Source organism: Schistocerca serialis, chromosome 5 (assembly GCF_023864345.2).
Source record: "Schistocerca serialis cubense isolate TAMUIC-IGC-003099 chromosome 5, iqSchSeri2.2, whole genome shotgun sequence".
NCBI lineage: Eukaryota > Metazoa > Arthropoda > Insecta > Orthoptera > Acrididae > Schistocerca > Schistocerca serialis.
The window spans coordinates 139423488-139440994 of NC_064642.1; the positions used below are offsets into that span (position 1 = coordinate 139423488).

The 17507-nt window shown below is 37.8% G+C and overlaps 1 protein-coding gene across 2 annotated transcripts in view; it reads left to right on the forward strand.

The window, feature by feature from the left end:
- LOC126480669 (hamartin) overlaps positions 1-17507 on the forward strand; it is a 234346-nt gene that overhangs the window by 166724 nt on the left and 50115 nt on the right. For both annotated transcript variants that reach the window (XM_050103892.1, XM_050103893.1), the window contains 3 exons: positions 6316-6479; positions 12689-12814; positions 12895-12996. In XM_050103892.1, coding sequence (XP_049959849.1) covers positions 6316-6479; positions 12689-12814; positions 12895-12996 — 392 coding nt within the window. The remainder of the gene's footprint in view (positions 1-6315; positions 6480-12688; positions 12815-12894; positions 12997-17507) is intronic.

The following is a 17507-nucleotide window of genomic DNA, read 5'->3' on the forward strand; positions in this document are numbered from 1 at the left end:
CTATACAGGATTGTTCCAATTTTGTCGAATTATTGTACTCTGCAGACATTTTGTAAATTATTTTGCAACCTTCTTTTTCATAACTTTCCCCTCCAGCATTAACCATTTATATTGCAACATCAACACCAAGTGCCTTCACTTCCTCTAAGTGTAAAGCTTTGTCTGTTTCATCTAGTATTAATTCTGGATTCTGTTATTTTTCTTATTATCTGTCTGTTTTTCCAGTTCCTGTTAAGAACTACATACAATTTTTTCTCAATTGTTAGTTGCTGTGCCATATTCCATCATTGCTGATGAAATGTTGTGTATATGTTAAATAAGTCTGTTTTGATTTCCTCGTACTCTTATGGTTTTCAGTCATTTCCTAACATGTTACTATCCCCCAGTTCTTAGTAGACACTTCTGTGCAACCTGTTTTGTAATGTTCTAAATTACTAATGTTGAAACGAAATCACTTTTAGATTTAATATTATGCACCTGTAATACTTTCAAATATAGTTTGATTATGTTTCAAAACAACTAATATAAATTAAATGAAACTATATGGTTTCAGAGACCTTTCCAAGTCTTGAATATCTATGGTGCACCTATGCCTGGTCAAGCAGGATCCTCCATTTCGTTAGATACAGGGATGCTATTCCAATACAATTGGAGAGCCTCTGCAATGCTGTTAGAGTTTAGGGGGAATACTAAGTGGGCTGAGGTATGAATTTGATTTAGGACGGAGGGGTGCTAGGGTAATTTCTGCAGTTTGCAAAGCCAATGTGGCAGCTGATTGATCTTTGTGGTGTATAGACACAAAGGCACATGTAACGCATCAAATGTAAGGGGCAAGGGGGGAAGCTCCACTGTGCCATTGACCCCCCCCCCCTTCCACCCAAATCCCCACTCCCACACCTGCCATTGAACATTCCTCCTCCTGCCTCTTTTTCCAGCTGGAGGACAATTCTTAAATATATACTATTTCAATTTGTTATTGAACTTGTCACTTGGCAGCACCTTTTGTCACTATAGACATGGTAATTTTTATTCTCAGCATTTAATTTGTGAATACCATTCTAGTGACACAATTATAAGTTTGTGCCAAGCTGGGACTGAAACCCAGGTTTCTTTGCGTACCCTGACACAATCCTCTACCACCGCTTTCCTCACACTGATGATATTCCCACATACCCCTTGGGAGAATCTCTGGTATTAGTGATTTGAAATCGTAGGTGGAAGGAAACATCAGTGACATTGAGAGTTTTTGAATCAAACTGGAGGAGTCTTCAGATATCCTGATCGTTAATGCAACTGACCGCCGAAAAGCAGGAAATATGATTTAGAGCATAAATTTTCAGTTATCATGATAAGTGTATGGAATAGTTTTGAATTTCACATAATCACCACGCCATCAGGTCATATACTGGGCATTGGCATGATAGTCAAGCCACAGGATGGGTAAGACTTTGGATGTCAATGCACTTGGCCTTATTGTAGGTGCCTGACATGTGGAACAATCACTCAGTAAGGTTGTGCATACACTATTCTCTAATGCAATACCATGTAAGTCATATTCAGAGAGTACTTCATTTTGAGAAAATCTGCTCCCAGAGAAATATTGATGACAGTGGCCATTATCAAATGTCATTGATCATAACAACACATGAATTAATTGCAGTGCAGCACATCACTTACAGATTCAGTACAGGCATTCCATACAGCCATCTGTGAGTGAAGGCACAGAAAACATAGAAGTCTGCCCACTACATTGTCACAAGGAACAAAGATTAGCATGGATGCAGTAATACAGTGACTGCATGCACAAAATGTTAATAAAAAGCCTCTGTACTAAGAAATGTTCCCAGACTTATACCCTGCTGTGCCTATGTATCGTGATCCCTGTGTACATTGAAAAACATGAGTTAGTGCGTTACACTTGCCAACAGAACACCATCTATGGTGGTGGTATTTGTATTCTCATTTGTAGGGTATTTATGTGATATGAAATAAGACCATTACTGGGTTTGCCACAATCTCTCAGTAAATAATGCAGGAAAACCAGTTGTTCCCTGGACCAAATAAAAAAATTATTCAAAAGTGAAAATAAATTAGCTCTTTCCCTCAAAAGCAGAGCACTCAGTGGGATTGATTATATCTCATTTAAATGTATATAATGTATGCAGTGCATTCAGTAATGTGCAACACATCACTTTGAGAGGTCTGTTTCCAAACAAGTTGAAGTACATTAATCTTACACTCCTTTTACAATAAAGATAATGAGAAAGATGTTAGTAATTACTGACACACATTACTGTTTACTTCCTTTGTCCAGTTACAGAAAAAAGATGACGTACTCAAGAACAGTAAAATACCTCTCCCAGAATAAGACATGGATTTCAAATAGATCTCTTCACAGAATGTACCATTTACCAGATCAGATTATAGCAATTTAAATGACAAAGTTTTGCCAGCTGGTATTTTCTGTGAATTGTCAAAAGCATTTCATTGTGTACCTCACGTCACTCTCCCATAGATGTTAAGTGTTGAGATATTAGGGATCTTGCTGATGACTCTCAAATTGTAGCAAATAAAAGATTGCAGAGTATCTCTATAAGAAACTTGAGGTAAGGTAGCTTACATAATGAATGTAGTGAAAATATTTCGTTGTGGATAATGTTACTACTGTAATTGAACCAAATGGATAATCTAGGAAAGATTCTCTTGAAAAATTATATGCTTTGTGGGAATTTTGTCACTAACTTGAGATAAAACACAATGTAAGCTACTGCACAAGGATGACCCCTCATAAAACAATTCATATGTATAAATCAGTAAGTGAAACAATATTCTAAATTTTGTTGCATTTATAATTGACAATTAATGAAATAGCTGAGAACTTACATAGAAGCAACAGCTAATCACCTCTGGAGTATTTATTGATCTGTCTGCAGCTTATGATACCATGTGCCCTGTACCCTGTAGGAAAATAGTACAGCTTAACAATATGTTGACTGACAAACTATTTCAGGTAGTTATAGACAATGCCTCCCATGTCCTGAAGACCCTTAACAATAGCCTACCTCAAGGCTCAGTCCTTGTGCAGCTAATACTTGGCTTGTATATTGCATATATGCCATGCACTCAGTCCAGGTTATGATTGGCTAATAGGAAGCACAAACAAATCAAGGTCCCTGAGGATATGCTAACAAAAGACTTATGTACAATGTGTGACCAAAAAGTAATGGGAATTTTTATTTTTCTTAAAGAATCGTTATATATTGATCAACTTTCTTCCCTTCAAAGTAATCCCCCTCAGACACAATACATTTGTGCCATAGCTTTTTCCAGTCATGGGAGCACTTCTGGAACTCACTTTACAGTAACATGATCAGCTTCTTCAGTGATTCTGTTTTCATCTTATCAGTGGTGGCAAAATGTCCTTTCATGGTTCTCATGAGCCTCAGAAATAGAAAGAAGTTACAGGATGCCATAAGAAGTTACAGGATGCCATGTCAAGCAAATATGCTGGCTGAATCAATATATATAAACTTACTTTTTTTTTTTTTTTTTTTTTCCAAATAATCTTGAACAAGTATTGAGGTGTGAGTGGGAGCGTTATTGTGATGCAATTTCCACGAGTGATTTTACCACAATTCTAGTCGCTTTCTTTACAGAATGCTTCACGCAAATGACACTACCTTCCAGGTAGTATTTCTTATTTACTGTATGATCATAAATTCAGAAATCATAATGCTCTATCCCATGGTAATTGAAGGCAACAGTGAAAACAATTTGTTGACGTCATACCCGTATACGCATGTTTCATTATCTGTTATACCCTTTCTTAGAAGTTCTGGACTGTTATCGACTTCATTGAGCAATTCCTGAGAGAAGTCTACATTTAGTTGTTTATCATCAAAATTCAACAATTTTGGAACAAACTTTGCTGCTACATGTTTCATGCCCAGAACATCTGTGAAAATTGCTGGGCGTGATCCAGAGAATACACCATCGTCATGAACAACCTCTCTGATGGTGATCACAATGTTGTCAGTAATTGATGTGCTTCGGTGTCCAGGGTAATCTTCATCTTAAATGTCTCCTTGACCCTCTTTGAAACATTTATACCATTTGAAAAATCTTGTCTTACTCATAGTAGATTTGCCAAAAGCCGCAGTCAACATTTCAGATGCTATGCTGCACTTAATTCCATTTTTCAAGCAAAATTTAATGCATATTCTTTGATCCACCTTTCTCGAAAGCAAAAATTTGCCAGGCACTCGGATACGCGCATAACTTTTTCAGCTGGCAACAATAAACTAAATATTCATAACAGCTGAAAATGTAAATGCTTATCAGGAACATATGTACCAACAAGACAAAAATAAATAAATAAATAATTGAAAATCGAATGTATAAAGTGAACGAATTAAATTCCTGTTGCTTTTTTATCATACCTTGTATAAAGTGACAATATTATTGTAAATGGGGACTTCAACCATTCGGAAACTAGATTCAGATGTTCTCATCTGAGTGATATCTTAGCCAACTGTGAATGGGACACATATTTAGAAGCCTGGCTCTTAACAAATGTCTATGATACCGTGGAGTTACGCTTGACAGAATGCTGTGATTTAAACAACTACTGACGAAAACTGCAGCTAAATTGAGGTCAAGAAATAATATTCTGCAAAAATTATATGCCACATTGTGGGTTTCTGCAGCTTCAACCCTATGATCATCTGCGCTTAGCCTTGTCTATTCAGCGGCAGAATATTGCCATGCTGTCTCGGAAAATAGTAGCCACTCGAAACAAGTAGATATGGAGCTAAGTCGGACAGTGTAGATTGTTACTGGTACAGTTAAGTCCACTCCAGTGTTCTGGCTACCTGCCCTGATCTACATTCCACCATCTAACCTGAGAAGAAAGAATATTCTTCTGAGGAAATATAAGAAAAATTGCAACAATCAGCAGCTGCCAACAGATAGGATGTACCTGCTGTCTAGATCAGCAGACAGTTCCAGACATTACAGAAGTGGAACAGCTAGCAACCTGGTGGACCAACAACAAACTGTGGGACTCAGTCTGTCCTGTAGGACATAGAGTACACTCAACAAAATCATTACTTATCATGGGAGATGTGGTGAGCTGTGACACAGACACATAAGGCAAAATATTACCAGTGTGGATTGTACCTGTGGCTTTCCAACACACAGTCATAGTGTTGACGAGTGGCCTTGAAATTCATGCCCAGCAAACTCACTCAGACTTCTTGGACACTACAACAGATGTGATCATTTATGTAAACATGCCAGTAAGTTTGTAAATTATGTACATATTTTGTGTTCCCAAAAGATGTGTAATTGCCAAGATATGATGATGATAGAGTTGTATTTTGTGGGTTGTCTTAAACATTAAACTTGGCAACATTTGAATTGTGGGAAATGAACCCCCCCCCCCCCTCTCTCCCTCTCCCTCCTCTGTGTGTGTGTGTGTGTGTGTGTGTGTAAGGGGGGGGGGGGGCAAATTCAATCGTGGCTGTCTTACAGCATCATATTCGGAGACAAATATTCAATCAAGAAGAAAAGTATTTGTTGCACAGAAGTTTGTAATTTGGATAATACGGTGTTTTCACTTCTGAAACTTTTCTAACATGCTCTTTGTATTGTTGAGCTTGCTTATTGTCATCTCACAATACGTTCACTCCATAGTAAAGAGTGTTGGCAACAATAGATCACTGTTTAAAAACAACAGTAAAATTCAAAAATTTAACCATGAAATAGAGGTGATTGACACTATGCCTAACTCAGACTTAATATGGTGCTGGAAGGAGTGAAGTATTGTCGCAACAATCTTTGACCACTTTCTGTGTATGTGTAAAGTCTAATAGAAAAAAGTGGGGAGGGCATGTTCATTAACATTAATGTGGAAGCCAGTTGTCAATGATCGATGTGTAGTCACATTTATCACCTGGAAAGTATATTATATTTGTAAACCAACTGACATATTCAATGTCATACTGAAATATCACTAACAGAAAGCAGTTGTAAAGGTGCAACTATGTTACATGAAATAGGTATTTTAGAGACCTAATTATATTTATTTTGTAAGCTCCTCACTGTTGGTGATTAAAATACTGACTGCTCTAGTGCAAGTAGAGAGAGAGAGAGAGAGAGAGAGAGAGAGAGAGAGAGAGAGAGAGAGAGCTGGCAAATTTGAGTTGAATAGTGTAAGAAATCATTAATAACCCATATCTAAATTTTTTACCTGTCAAGTCTATGTAAAACTGTTTTATGGCTAGAATGAAACAAGCTAAATTGTCTACTTACTAGCTGTTCTGGAATATGAACTGAAAACGGTGAAGGAGCAGCTGGCACTTCTCAACATACAGCTACATTTTGAAAGGCACAGAAGAGAGATTCACGCAGAAAGAAACAGAAGATTACTAGGAAAATCAAGAACTAACAGGGCACTAGAAGAATATAATATTGCACTGGTAAGGAAAACATTATCTCTCATCAATGAAATTGCCTAGCATCAAAAACTCAGTCTTATTTATATTGATTATAATTTTATGGGGACTAAATGTTGTGCAGAAAGTTAGTGTTTTCTGCAAAGAACTTCGCACTGATCTACAGTGAGTGTCCATTAACAAAACTTTGATTGTTATCGCTTGTAAATTCCATTCTTCCACACGATTTCACACCTCCAAGCTTTCCCATTTTTCCCAAATTGGTTTCGCAGATTATTTACTTAATTTTAAAGTGAGAACAGAATGTTAGTCATAGTTTACTTTATTGCAGAATATACTGTACTATAGTGTAGTGGCTCTGTATTTGAATGAATTATGTAAAATATTGTATAGCCAAACTACTTTATTTTTCACAGATATTATTACTCATTTAGAAAACAAGATTCTTAAAACCTTAAAAATATTATGCACAATCAAGAAGAGTAAAGTTCATAATCTACACAACAATAATAATAAAAGAAAATGGGGTAACTGTTGTATGAGGATAATTCCAGTAGTTCTGACATGTTAGTGTTTGGCTACATGATCATCACAGATTGGATCTCTAAGAGAATATGAAAGGGAAGAGGAGTTGCTTGGAGTAACACATAAGGATCATGTGGGACAACTGATGAAAAGTACACAAATATGAGGCAGTGGGGAGTTCGTCAGATTGACAGAAAAGCCAAAATTACAGGATATACCAACAAGATGGAAGCTGTACCACTGGTGTCATGAATCACACCTGGGGTGAGGTCTGCCAGTGGTCCAACACCTTCGCCTGCAATATTTTTTATCAGCCATTAAATTCAGTGCTTCATCAAATCCTGAGGCTTTCACCTTACACCAGGTCACTGTCAGCCCTGCTTCTTTTGCTGGTAGCTGTATTCCAGACAAATGTACACCACATTCATCTACTAATGAGCGTTAAAGTTTATAAAACTTTATATCATTGTAAAATATGACCTCTCACCGGTCCCACTTCCTGACAAATTGTCAGCAATTTTTGATATTTTTTGTGTATCACTGAATGGTGTTATCCTCATGCATGAATTATAACTCACTTAGTGTATTATGGACACTCTGAATATCGACCTGTGTCATAGAATGGGGTGAAGTCGACCATTGGATGGAGTTGACTAAAAAGTTCAAAAAGCGTTTTATGGCAAATATCAATACCTTATTGATTAAAATTCTTTTATCTTAGTTATTGTATTTACTGTTCTAAAGTTCTTAATTCGTGGCAATGGCTAAACGTAAAATGCTCAGAACCTCTATCTGAATACTAACACATTTACGTAAATCCAGTATGCCATTGAATACGCTGTGCACCCCAATTTTAATAATTAAAATCACAAAAACAAGTGTGTTGGTGCAGCACTGGTAAGCTGAATTTATTTTACACATATATGTAAATGATCAAAACAACAATTTTTAAGTGACCTATTAAATGACACTAGTTATTAGAAAAGAATGCCTGACTTTATTACCATATGACACGCAAAGGAATATACCACAAATTACAGGCATTACTCATCACCATTCCCTAAAACCATCATTATGGTTATCTTCGGAGGAGTCTACATTAGTAGAAGATTCAGTTCTTCTTTCCTGACCATCTTCGGTGTCATTCCAGGCCACATAGTCTTCACTCCTATGCAGAGTATCTGAAATACAGCATGTCTTGAATGATCTTACAATCATTGGTGCTTCATTGCTTTCCCAGGTAGATGAAACCCAGTGTGCAATAATGTGGGATGCAGCATAAAATATAACTTTCTATTTATATTACTTGAAAGAATGTTAAATCTTGTTAAATAGAGAGAATATTTTATAACTGAGATGACTTCTATTAACAGTAAATAGTAACTTTTATAAGTTAAGTTAGCAACATGAGATTTCCCTTTTGCAGTTTCTGTAGCAAAGTTCTGGAAGAAGTTGTTTAATGGTAGATATATCGTTTTTTGAAACTTCCTGGCAGGAAGTTTCATATCAGCGCACACTCTGCTGCAGAGTGAAAATCTCATTCTGGATATCGTTTTTTGTTTGCATGATGGCTAGCTTTTAAAGAGCAGAGTAAAACTTTGCAAAGAAAAGTATTTTTTCTGATTAGTGCCCAGAAGTGGGGTCAACTATTGATGAAATATATAATATCAGAGAATCTGGAAATCTAACTACTAAATAATTTTGTGAAAACTTTTTTTACAACAGTTCAGGTTACTATTTAGAGAAATTATTTTGTACATTTACAAGTATCATGGCAGACATCCTCTGCAAAGAAAACTCAGTGGAATTTGCCAACTTATGTCAAAAATTAGTTATCATTAATAAAGTTTCTGATTTCCTGTTTAGAAATCAGAGTGCTTGTCAGTAGAGCAAATCATTGTGGGAAATAATAATATCGCGGTAATTGTGATGAATAATACGTCGTAAGACAAAAATAATAATTACAACATTAAGGAATGGAGCTCACTAGAGCTAAAAATGTCTGACAAGATAGAATCTGATAGTTCAAGAGGCTAACAGAAAAGCACTAAAACAATAGAGTGTGCAAAATTGGTCACACGTCGTAATCTATAGTAGTAACAGAGATGTTAATGCCGCATCGATCACAGTAAGCTTGGCATTAACCCTCAGTCAGCGTTATATGATCGCTACAGTTAACGCAAAATATATATTTCAATATAATAGAGGGAAACATTCCACGTGGGGAAAATATGTCTAAAAACAAAGATGATGTGACTTACCGAACGAAAGCGCTGGCAGGTCGATAGACACACAAACAAACACAAACATACACACAAAATTCTAGCTTTCGCAACAAACGGTTGCTTCGTCAGGAAAGAGGGAAGGAGAGGGAAAGACGAAAGGAAGTGGGTTTTAAGGGAGAGGGTAAGGAGTCATTCCAATCCCAGGAGCGGAAAGACTTACCTTAGGGGGGAAAAAAGGTCGGGTATACACTCGCGCGCGCGCTCGCGCGCGCGCGCACACACACACACACACACACACACACACACACACACACACACACACACACACACACATCCATCCACACATATACAGACACAAGCGGACATATGTCTGCTTGAGTCTGCATATGTGTGGATGGATATCGTTCAGTAAGTCACATCATCTTTCCTTTGACATAAATAATTAACTATTTCTACTGAGTCACGGGAGGCGTTATTTCACAAGCACACTTAATTTTGAATTTCGAATTCAGTTCATGGTTTGGTTTGAAAAACCATTTTTTGTACTATTCCTGAATGTAACCTTTGAAATTTCTGTCTGTAATAAAGTCAAGGGATTGTATACAGAGGACATTCCTCCAGGAATAACAATAAAGTTGCTGGCTAGACTGCGGATGTCCTTTACAGCGTCTATGAGATGACCATGAAACACACAAAGACAAAGCATTGTTGGTAGTTTAGAAAACTCAGCAGGACAGAGTTCCCATATGTTTCAGAACCATTCAAGCATTAAAGTTTGCCATCCATCCCTTATCTTGATTTTGAATAATGTTGTCATCAGGAAACAGCTTTTTATTTTTTGGGATCTTGTGGTTTCTTTTTCCGCTTGAAGACTAAGAAAGGAGGAAGTTTTTACCCATCTGATGTCATTACCAGCATTACAGTTATGTGCTGTTTTTTTTTGCAGATTTCATCAATCGTGTAATTACGTGACATACCAGACTGAATTGGCATCCCATCAGTGTTGTGTATTTGGCCTGTGTAAAAATTATTTTCTTCCTGAAGTGTGATGATGTATCACAGAAATTCTTGAAGTTCTTTTCACAAAATCTTGTCGAAGCTTTTGGCATACTGTTCTACAGCATTGCAGAGATAAGTCCATGTAATGATCCATGCCATTCATGGGAGGACATGTCACGTACGTCAGATATAGAGCTCAGAGTAAGATGTGTGTGATCGCAATTAGTTTGTAAGAATTGGGCCACATACTGTGGGAAAGTATTACTCAAAAGATGCAGAGTCCACCTGCTGGAGAGCATTTGTAATCTCCATGGTGCAAGGAGGAATGAAAGAGCTCTGGTACCGTGGATGATCTCCGACACCAAGGAAGATGAATATGTTGTATATAAGCGATTGTTATTACATACTATTTATGGACAGAAAATTAATGAGAAGTTTTTGAGACTGTAATATTAGTTGGTTCCCATGTCACGCATAACCTTTAGTGAAAGTTTGTGACAATATACAGAGTTAATTGGAACCAATCTTCACTTCATTTAAGGAAAGAAGCAGTGTTTTATTTTATAGGCACTTTGCTTATAGAAATCTGAACGGAAGAGAGAAATTCGATACCAAGGAAGAATAGGGAGCAGCTTAGCTGGACCCTGAAGTAAATCACTAGCACTGGAAAGCTGAATATCTATACCAATCTAATAAGGGAGTGTTAAGGCGGGAGTGTTAGGTGTAGCTGCATGGAGTAATAGGTTGCTCATGCAGTCAAAACATCACCACACTAGCTAGCAGTCATCAGCCACTGATGAACATCCACCTGCCCACTTCATAAAGCAATCAACCCATCCACAGCTAGTCTTGAACTCTTGCCTTGTATATTAAGAACTGCAACCGCCTGTTTTGCTTTGTACCGAATGCTGTCACTAGTTACAGATTGCCCTTCCTCCTTTCACAGACAAATTCCAAAACTTTTACTTCAATGTCAGGATGTCTTCTTTCGTGAGGGCCAGTGTATTTCTTGCTAATTGTGGTAGTTAAAAATAATGCAAATTTCTGTTTCTCCGATAAGCAAATATTACTCTCAGCTGCATTGAATTCTTTTTCACACCCTCCTGTTACATAGTTTTCAGCATAAAGAATTACTTTATTCTTCAATGTAGCATCATACAATGTTGTTCTCTGCTTGCCTTTCATTGTGTGACTACCTAATGCACACACACTGTGCAGTCACAGGTCAACAGTAATGTAAAAAAGTTGACAGTCATAACAAGGCATTGTGACATATAGAAAAATATCTCAATTTCTATGACATTCCCAGTGAATCACTGATTCTAGGTGTGCTCAAATGTACTGTGGCATTGAATGCGGCATGTGGTAATAATAAATAAAAAAAAGACTTGGATTTACATATGTATGGTAATCATTTTCAGGAGGAATTTATTATGTGGCTGTTATAAAATGTCTCATGTCTAGCTCCTACTTACATTGTCCTTTGAAGCTTCATAACAACAACAACTAGAGCAATAATAAAAGTTAATCATTGCTCTTATCTATTTATACACACACAAATAAAACTTTCCAAATTCTTGGTGGAATAGAGGTGAAATTAACCATCTTTTCTCGAGTAGTTATTTTATGAACAAAAGCTCTTGAATGTGGCAAGATTGTGGCCTTATGAACACAGTAACAATGTGACATAGTGCATCCAGCAGAAATAGTTTATAACAATGTAGTGGTGTAGTGAGGAAGACATTGTTGCAAGTGTCTGTATATATAATTTTTCATATAATTTGCTGATCTGTTTGTTGCATCATACAGCTGAGATCATAAGAGTTGTCCGTGTGAAAATGCACCATGTATGAAAATGTAAATTGAGTGAATTGTAGAAATATAGCTTGCTTGTTTTAGAACTCACAGAAAATTTAAATGGAAAGCCAAGCATTAACATGCCAGTAGAGCATACACAGTTCCCAAACGAACCCTGATATACAGGGCTCAAAAGTTGGTCAGCCAGTCTGTGGTGCTAAAGAAGGAAAATGTGTGTTTCGTCTGCATTTCATAAAGTAAAATGTATGATCACATTTTTTGCTTGTAACTTTCTTTGTGCGTAGTATTAAAATTTAATTACTATGCCAGATTTATTTTCAACTATTGATAAGATTACAGAACAATTAATAACCCTGGAGTCAACTGATAGACATTCTCTTGTCATCATTGTCCCCCCCCCCCCTCCCACCACACACACACACACACACACACACACACACACACACACACACACACACACACACATCTCTTAGAGCAAAAGATAATAAAGACCAAAAAATTTATTATAATAACTCAATACCTATGTTCTGAAAGAAAAATCAATGTATTAATTTTATTGGTTTACATTTAAAGTCAAATCGGTCAACTTCACCCCATATGATGGCACTGGTCTTCGTGCTCTGAGGTGCAATGTTGATAATATTGTACTAATTCTATTGTTTACAGAAAGAGCAGCTATCACTCCTGCAGAAGGACAAAGAAAATTTGCGTAATGAGCTTCAAAGTGCGAAGGGTGAAGCAAGTGACAGAGAGCACGCATTACAAGAAGCTGTAAATCATTGGCAGACAAAGGTGAGTTCTAGGGCCTCCCACATATAAATTTCAAAGTTAAGGAATCATTTGTTCATTGAGACTGATTTTCTCTCTTTCAGTATAATGCTGTACAAAAAGAAATCAAAACACTAAAGACTGAAAATGGTTTATTACAAGAAGAACTGAAACAGTCGCGGGAACAAAATGCTGTAGTAGTGAAGGTAGGTTGGTACCAGTTACATTACAAACTTCTTCATATCATATTGTGTAATGTGTTTGGGCACAAACTATTAGTAAAATATACCACAGTAGTTGTATATAAAATGCTAATTTCTCAAAAAATAAATTGAGCTATATTCAGTTCAAGGTAGAATTTGTCATAGTAGTAGATTTTTCTTTTCCCCTACAGGTGGGTCATGATTCTGTGTAGATGTATTCTGCATTTTTTACTTATTTTTAATTAACCATCCATTGTTACACAGTTGAACAACTAATGTAGAGATCATTGAACTGTTCTTATGATCTGTCTTTCAAATTTTTACTTCCAAATGTGTACATTAGTTAATTGTTTTGCTTTCTTGGTTTTCAGGAGACCAATACCTGTGTGCTCTCCTACCCCGTAACCAGATCCTATCCATTGTGCATTATTTGAGCAAACCACATTATTTACAAAGTTCACCATTGCACCAGATTTTTTTTTACTATTTAATACCATTTTTTTAAGATGTGTCTTCTTGTTTCATTATACATTGGACAATCTATTGTACAATTCATTATTACAGGAATAACATGTAAAATAAGGCAAAGGTAACCGCTCACCTTTGTAACATTTAATATTTGTTGTGGGTATTTTCTTGAGTACATATAGATTTCTAATTCTTCAAGAATTTTCATCAAATCTTTCCATATTCTATGCAGAATCTGTAGTGCATTTTCGATCGTATCAGCATTGTGATTTTGAGTTTTCATATATAGAAAGAAGGTCGATTGATTATATTCACTCTCTCTAACATGTTCTTTATATATCATGTTAAAATTTCTTCCTGTTTGGCCAATGTAAAAACTATTACAGCTGCCACATGTGATTTTATATATTCTGGGTTATCGTATTTCGATGTTCTAGTGGTGGCGGAACGTAATTTTACTGAAAGATTGTTATTGATTCAAAAGGCTAGTTGAATATTTGTGGCTTTAAAAGTGCATTAATTCCATTGGAGATTCTACCAAGGTAGACTACTGGTACATATCTTATTTTCTGTATCGGTGACGTTTCTCGGATTAGGCACATCTCACTATGTATTATGCTCTGCTTTGGTGTTTTACATTTGTAGTATAATTTTGTGGCTATGTTGGGGTCAAAATCAGTTTGTGTAGGCTATACAGGGTGTTACAAAAAGGTACGGCCAAACTTTCAGGAAACATTCCTCACACACAAATAAAGAAAAGATGTTATGTGGACATGTGTCCGGAAACGCTTAATTTCCATGTTAGAGCTCATTTAAGTTTCGTCAGTATGTTCTTCCACCTACGCTCAATGGAGCATGTTATCATGATTTCATACTGGATACTCTACCTGTGCTGCTAGAACATGTGCCTTTACAAGTATGACACAACATGTGGTTCATGCACGATGGAGTTCCTGCACATTTCAGTCGAAGTGTTCGTACGCTTCTCAACAACAGATTCGGTGGCCGATGGATTGGTAGAGGCAGACCAATTCCATGGCCTCCACGCTCTCCTGACCTCAACCCTCTTGACTTTCATTTATTGGAGGGGGGGGGGGGGGGGCGGCATTTGAAAGCTCTTGTCTACGCAACCCCAGTACCAAATGTATAGACTCTTCGTGCTCGTATTGTGGACGGCTGTGATACATTCTCCAGGGCTGCATCAGCACATCAGGGATTCCATGCGACTGAGGGTGGATGCATGTATTCTCGCTAACGGAGAACATTTTGAACATTTCCTGTAACAAAGTGTTTTAAGTCACGCTGGTACGTTCTGTTGCTGTGTGTTTCCATTCCATGATTAATGTGATTTGAAGAGAAGTAATAAAATGAGCTCTAACGTGGAAAGTAAGCGTTTCCGGAAAGTTTCCTGAAAGTTTGGCCGTACTTTTTTGTAACACCCTGTATAATAAAGTGTGTTAGGTCCTTTTTGAGTTGCTGGTTTTTCTAACTGTTGGTTATTTAATCTATTAATCATTGAATGGAAAATGATAGTTTATGGGCCATTAAATGACAGGAACTGGCATTTATAATATTGTCAGTTGTCAGAAGTGGTATCTTTCTATAGATATCAAATGTGTGGCGATCATTATTTTTGCCATTTGTGAGGTCTAGATAGTTAAGGATATTGTCTTTCTCAATATCTGTAGTGAATTTAATTTTAGGGTGCTGTTGGTTGAGTTTTTTATATCTGCATGGCTGCCATCTACTAACATTAAGGTATCGTCTACATACCTAAAATAGTATAAAGTTTGGTTGAGAATAGGCCAATCTCAGGTAAAGAATTTCTCTTCCAAAGAACTTAGAAAAATATCAGTTAATGTGCCTGCTACACTATTACCCATAGCTACTTCATCTGCTTGGGTATAAATTTTGTTAAATTCTAAATAATTTTGTGATAGTGCTGTTTCCAAATGATAACACTTTCAAGTGTTTCAGCCATGGATATTTTCCTATCGTTAACATGTTATATTTTATTATTTATGTAGTTACCTGTACTGGTACTTTGGTATATAGATCAGCGACATCAAATGTGAAATACATTTACCATTAGGTGGTATGTGTATGTCTTTTATATCTCTTCCCAGAATATGCAAATTTTGATTGTCTACTTTTTGTTGAAAGTATGAAGATTTGTAATTAGTGTGTTTAGGTTCTTGCTTATCAGATATGATGGGCTATTTATTGAAAGCAGTTGGCGGGGCAGGCAGAGGTGGGGAGGGGATAGGGAAGATGGCATGAAGCAAGGAAGGGTAGCGGAATACAGTGAGGCAAGACTTTTGGCACATGACTCAGTGGCTGCACAACAAGACAAAAGGAGTTCAGAGGTTAGAACATAAGTAAGGGAGAGTGTGAAAAGGGAGGGAGGGAAAAACATAATGGAAAATGAAGATGAAAAGTAAGACAGTAGAGAGAGCGAAGGAGAGTGGGGTGGAGAGGGGAGAGGGGGGAGATAATAGCCACATGCACATGCATGGTCCAGAGAAACTTGTGCTGGAAAGGGTATCCAAATGGCTGCCATAATGAAGCAGCTATTGACGTCGTTTTTTGTTGATGTGTGCAGCATGTTTGGCAACTGGATGATAATGTTTGCAGTTTGTCATAGTTTTGTGGTGGCCATGTAAGCGAGCAGACAGTTAATTGTCATGCCCATACAGAATGCTGTGCTGTGATTGTAGCATAGCTGATATATCATACGGCTGCTTTTACACATGGTCTTGCCTTCTATTGTGTAGGAAATGCCTGTGACTGGACTGCAGTGGGGTGGTTGTTGTTGTTGTTGGTCAGTCATCTCTGTACTATGAGAGGTAGTCAGAACCATGGTGAAAACCATGGTTGAGCTTTTCAAAGCCAGGTAATACTGGGCAACCAGAGGAATAATGGTCAGTGGCTGGTTCACAGGTTTATTGATGTCTGAGGAGGAAATGACACAGGAGATTAGTTTATTGAGCTGTATAGGATATTCTATGTTGGTTAAGGTTTTGATAAGATTATCCATATATTTCATCAACTCCTGCTTCCTCCCTGTGGGTCCTGGGGTAAGGATAGGCCCGCAGTATTCCTGCCAGTTGTAAGAGGCGACTAAAAGGAGTCTCCAACGTTTCGGCCTTAATGTGATGGTCCGCTAAGAGGTTTGACCTCTACTTTCAAAATTTTCTGTTAGTGCGTACCATTTGGGGAAGAACGCCTTACCTGGTGTATCATAAATCCATCTTGCCTTAAGATCCAGCACACTCGATATTGTCATGGAGTTGGACTTGCACCGAGCTTCCGGCCACTTTGGCTGCATCGTATTCTGGGTAGCATACATTCCCTCCATTGTGGGCTTCCATCTTCGCCCTCACGATACAAATAGATATTTGACTCCCGAAATCCAGCACGGTAGCCAGTCCGTTGTGGTGGGGTCATCATGTATCCTCTTGGTGGTAGCCCCCTGACTACACATGGATCGCACTGCTGATACCTGAGTTGCTACCTCCCCACATATGCCAAGGAGTAGATGCCTATCTCCCTGAGGCATCAAGACTCCCGGCAAAGGCCATCCTGCCAGGTGGTCTTTGCTGTGGCTGGGTGGCGCCCGTGGGGAGAGCTTCTGGTCGGAGTGGGTGGCATCAGGACGGATGACAAACAATGAAGCATAGCGCATCTTCTCTTGCTGGTGGCCAGCCGCCAGCAGTCTCTAAGCGTTCGAGGGCTCACTTAAACGTGCAGAAGTATGGCCCTAAATCGTTCCCTTCCCCAGCCACAACTTGGGAGGAACGTAGGACTTCAGAGTGACAGGATCCTTATTCGCCATGTTATTTAGTTTTTAGCAGAACTGATGGGTGCTCCTTTCTGGAAACCAAGCCTCTGTTTTTTGTTGAGCACTTTGAAGATAAGTTTGGGGAAGTGACGGCACTATCCAAAATGCGCAGTGGGTCGGTTTTGATTCAGGCGGCATCCCCAACCCGGTCCCTGTTTCGGTCACTCCCCACAAAAGCCTCAATATGGTCCAGGGCATTATTTTT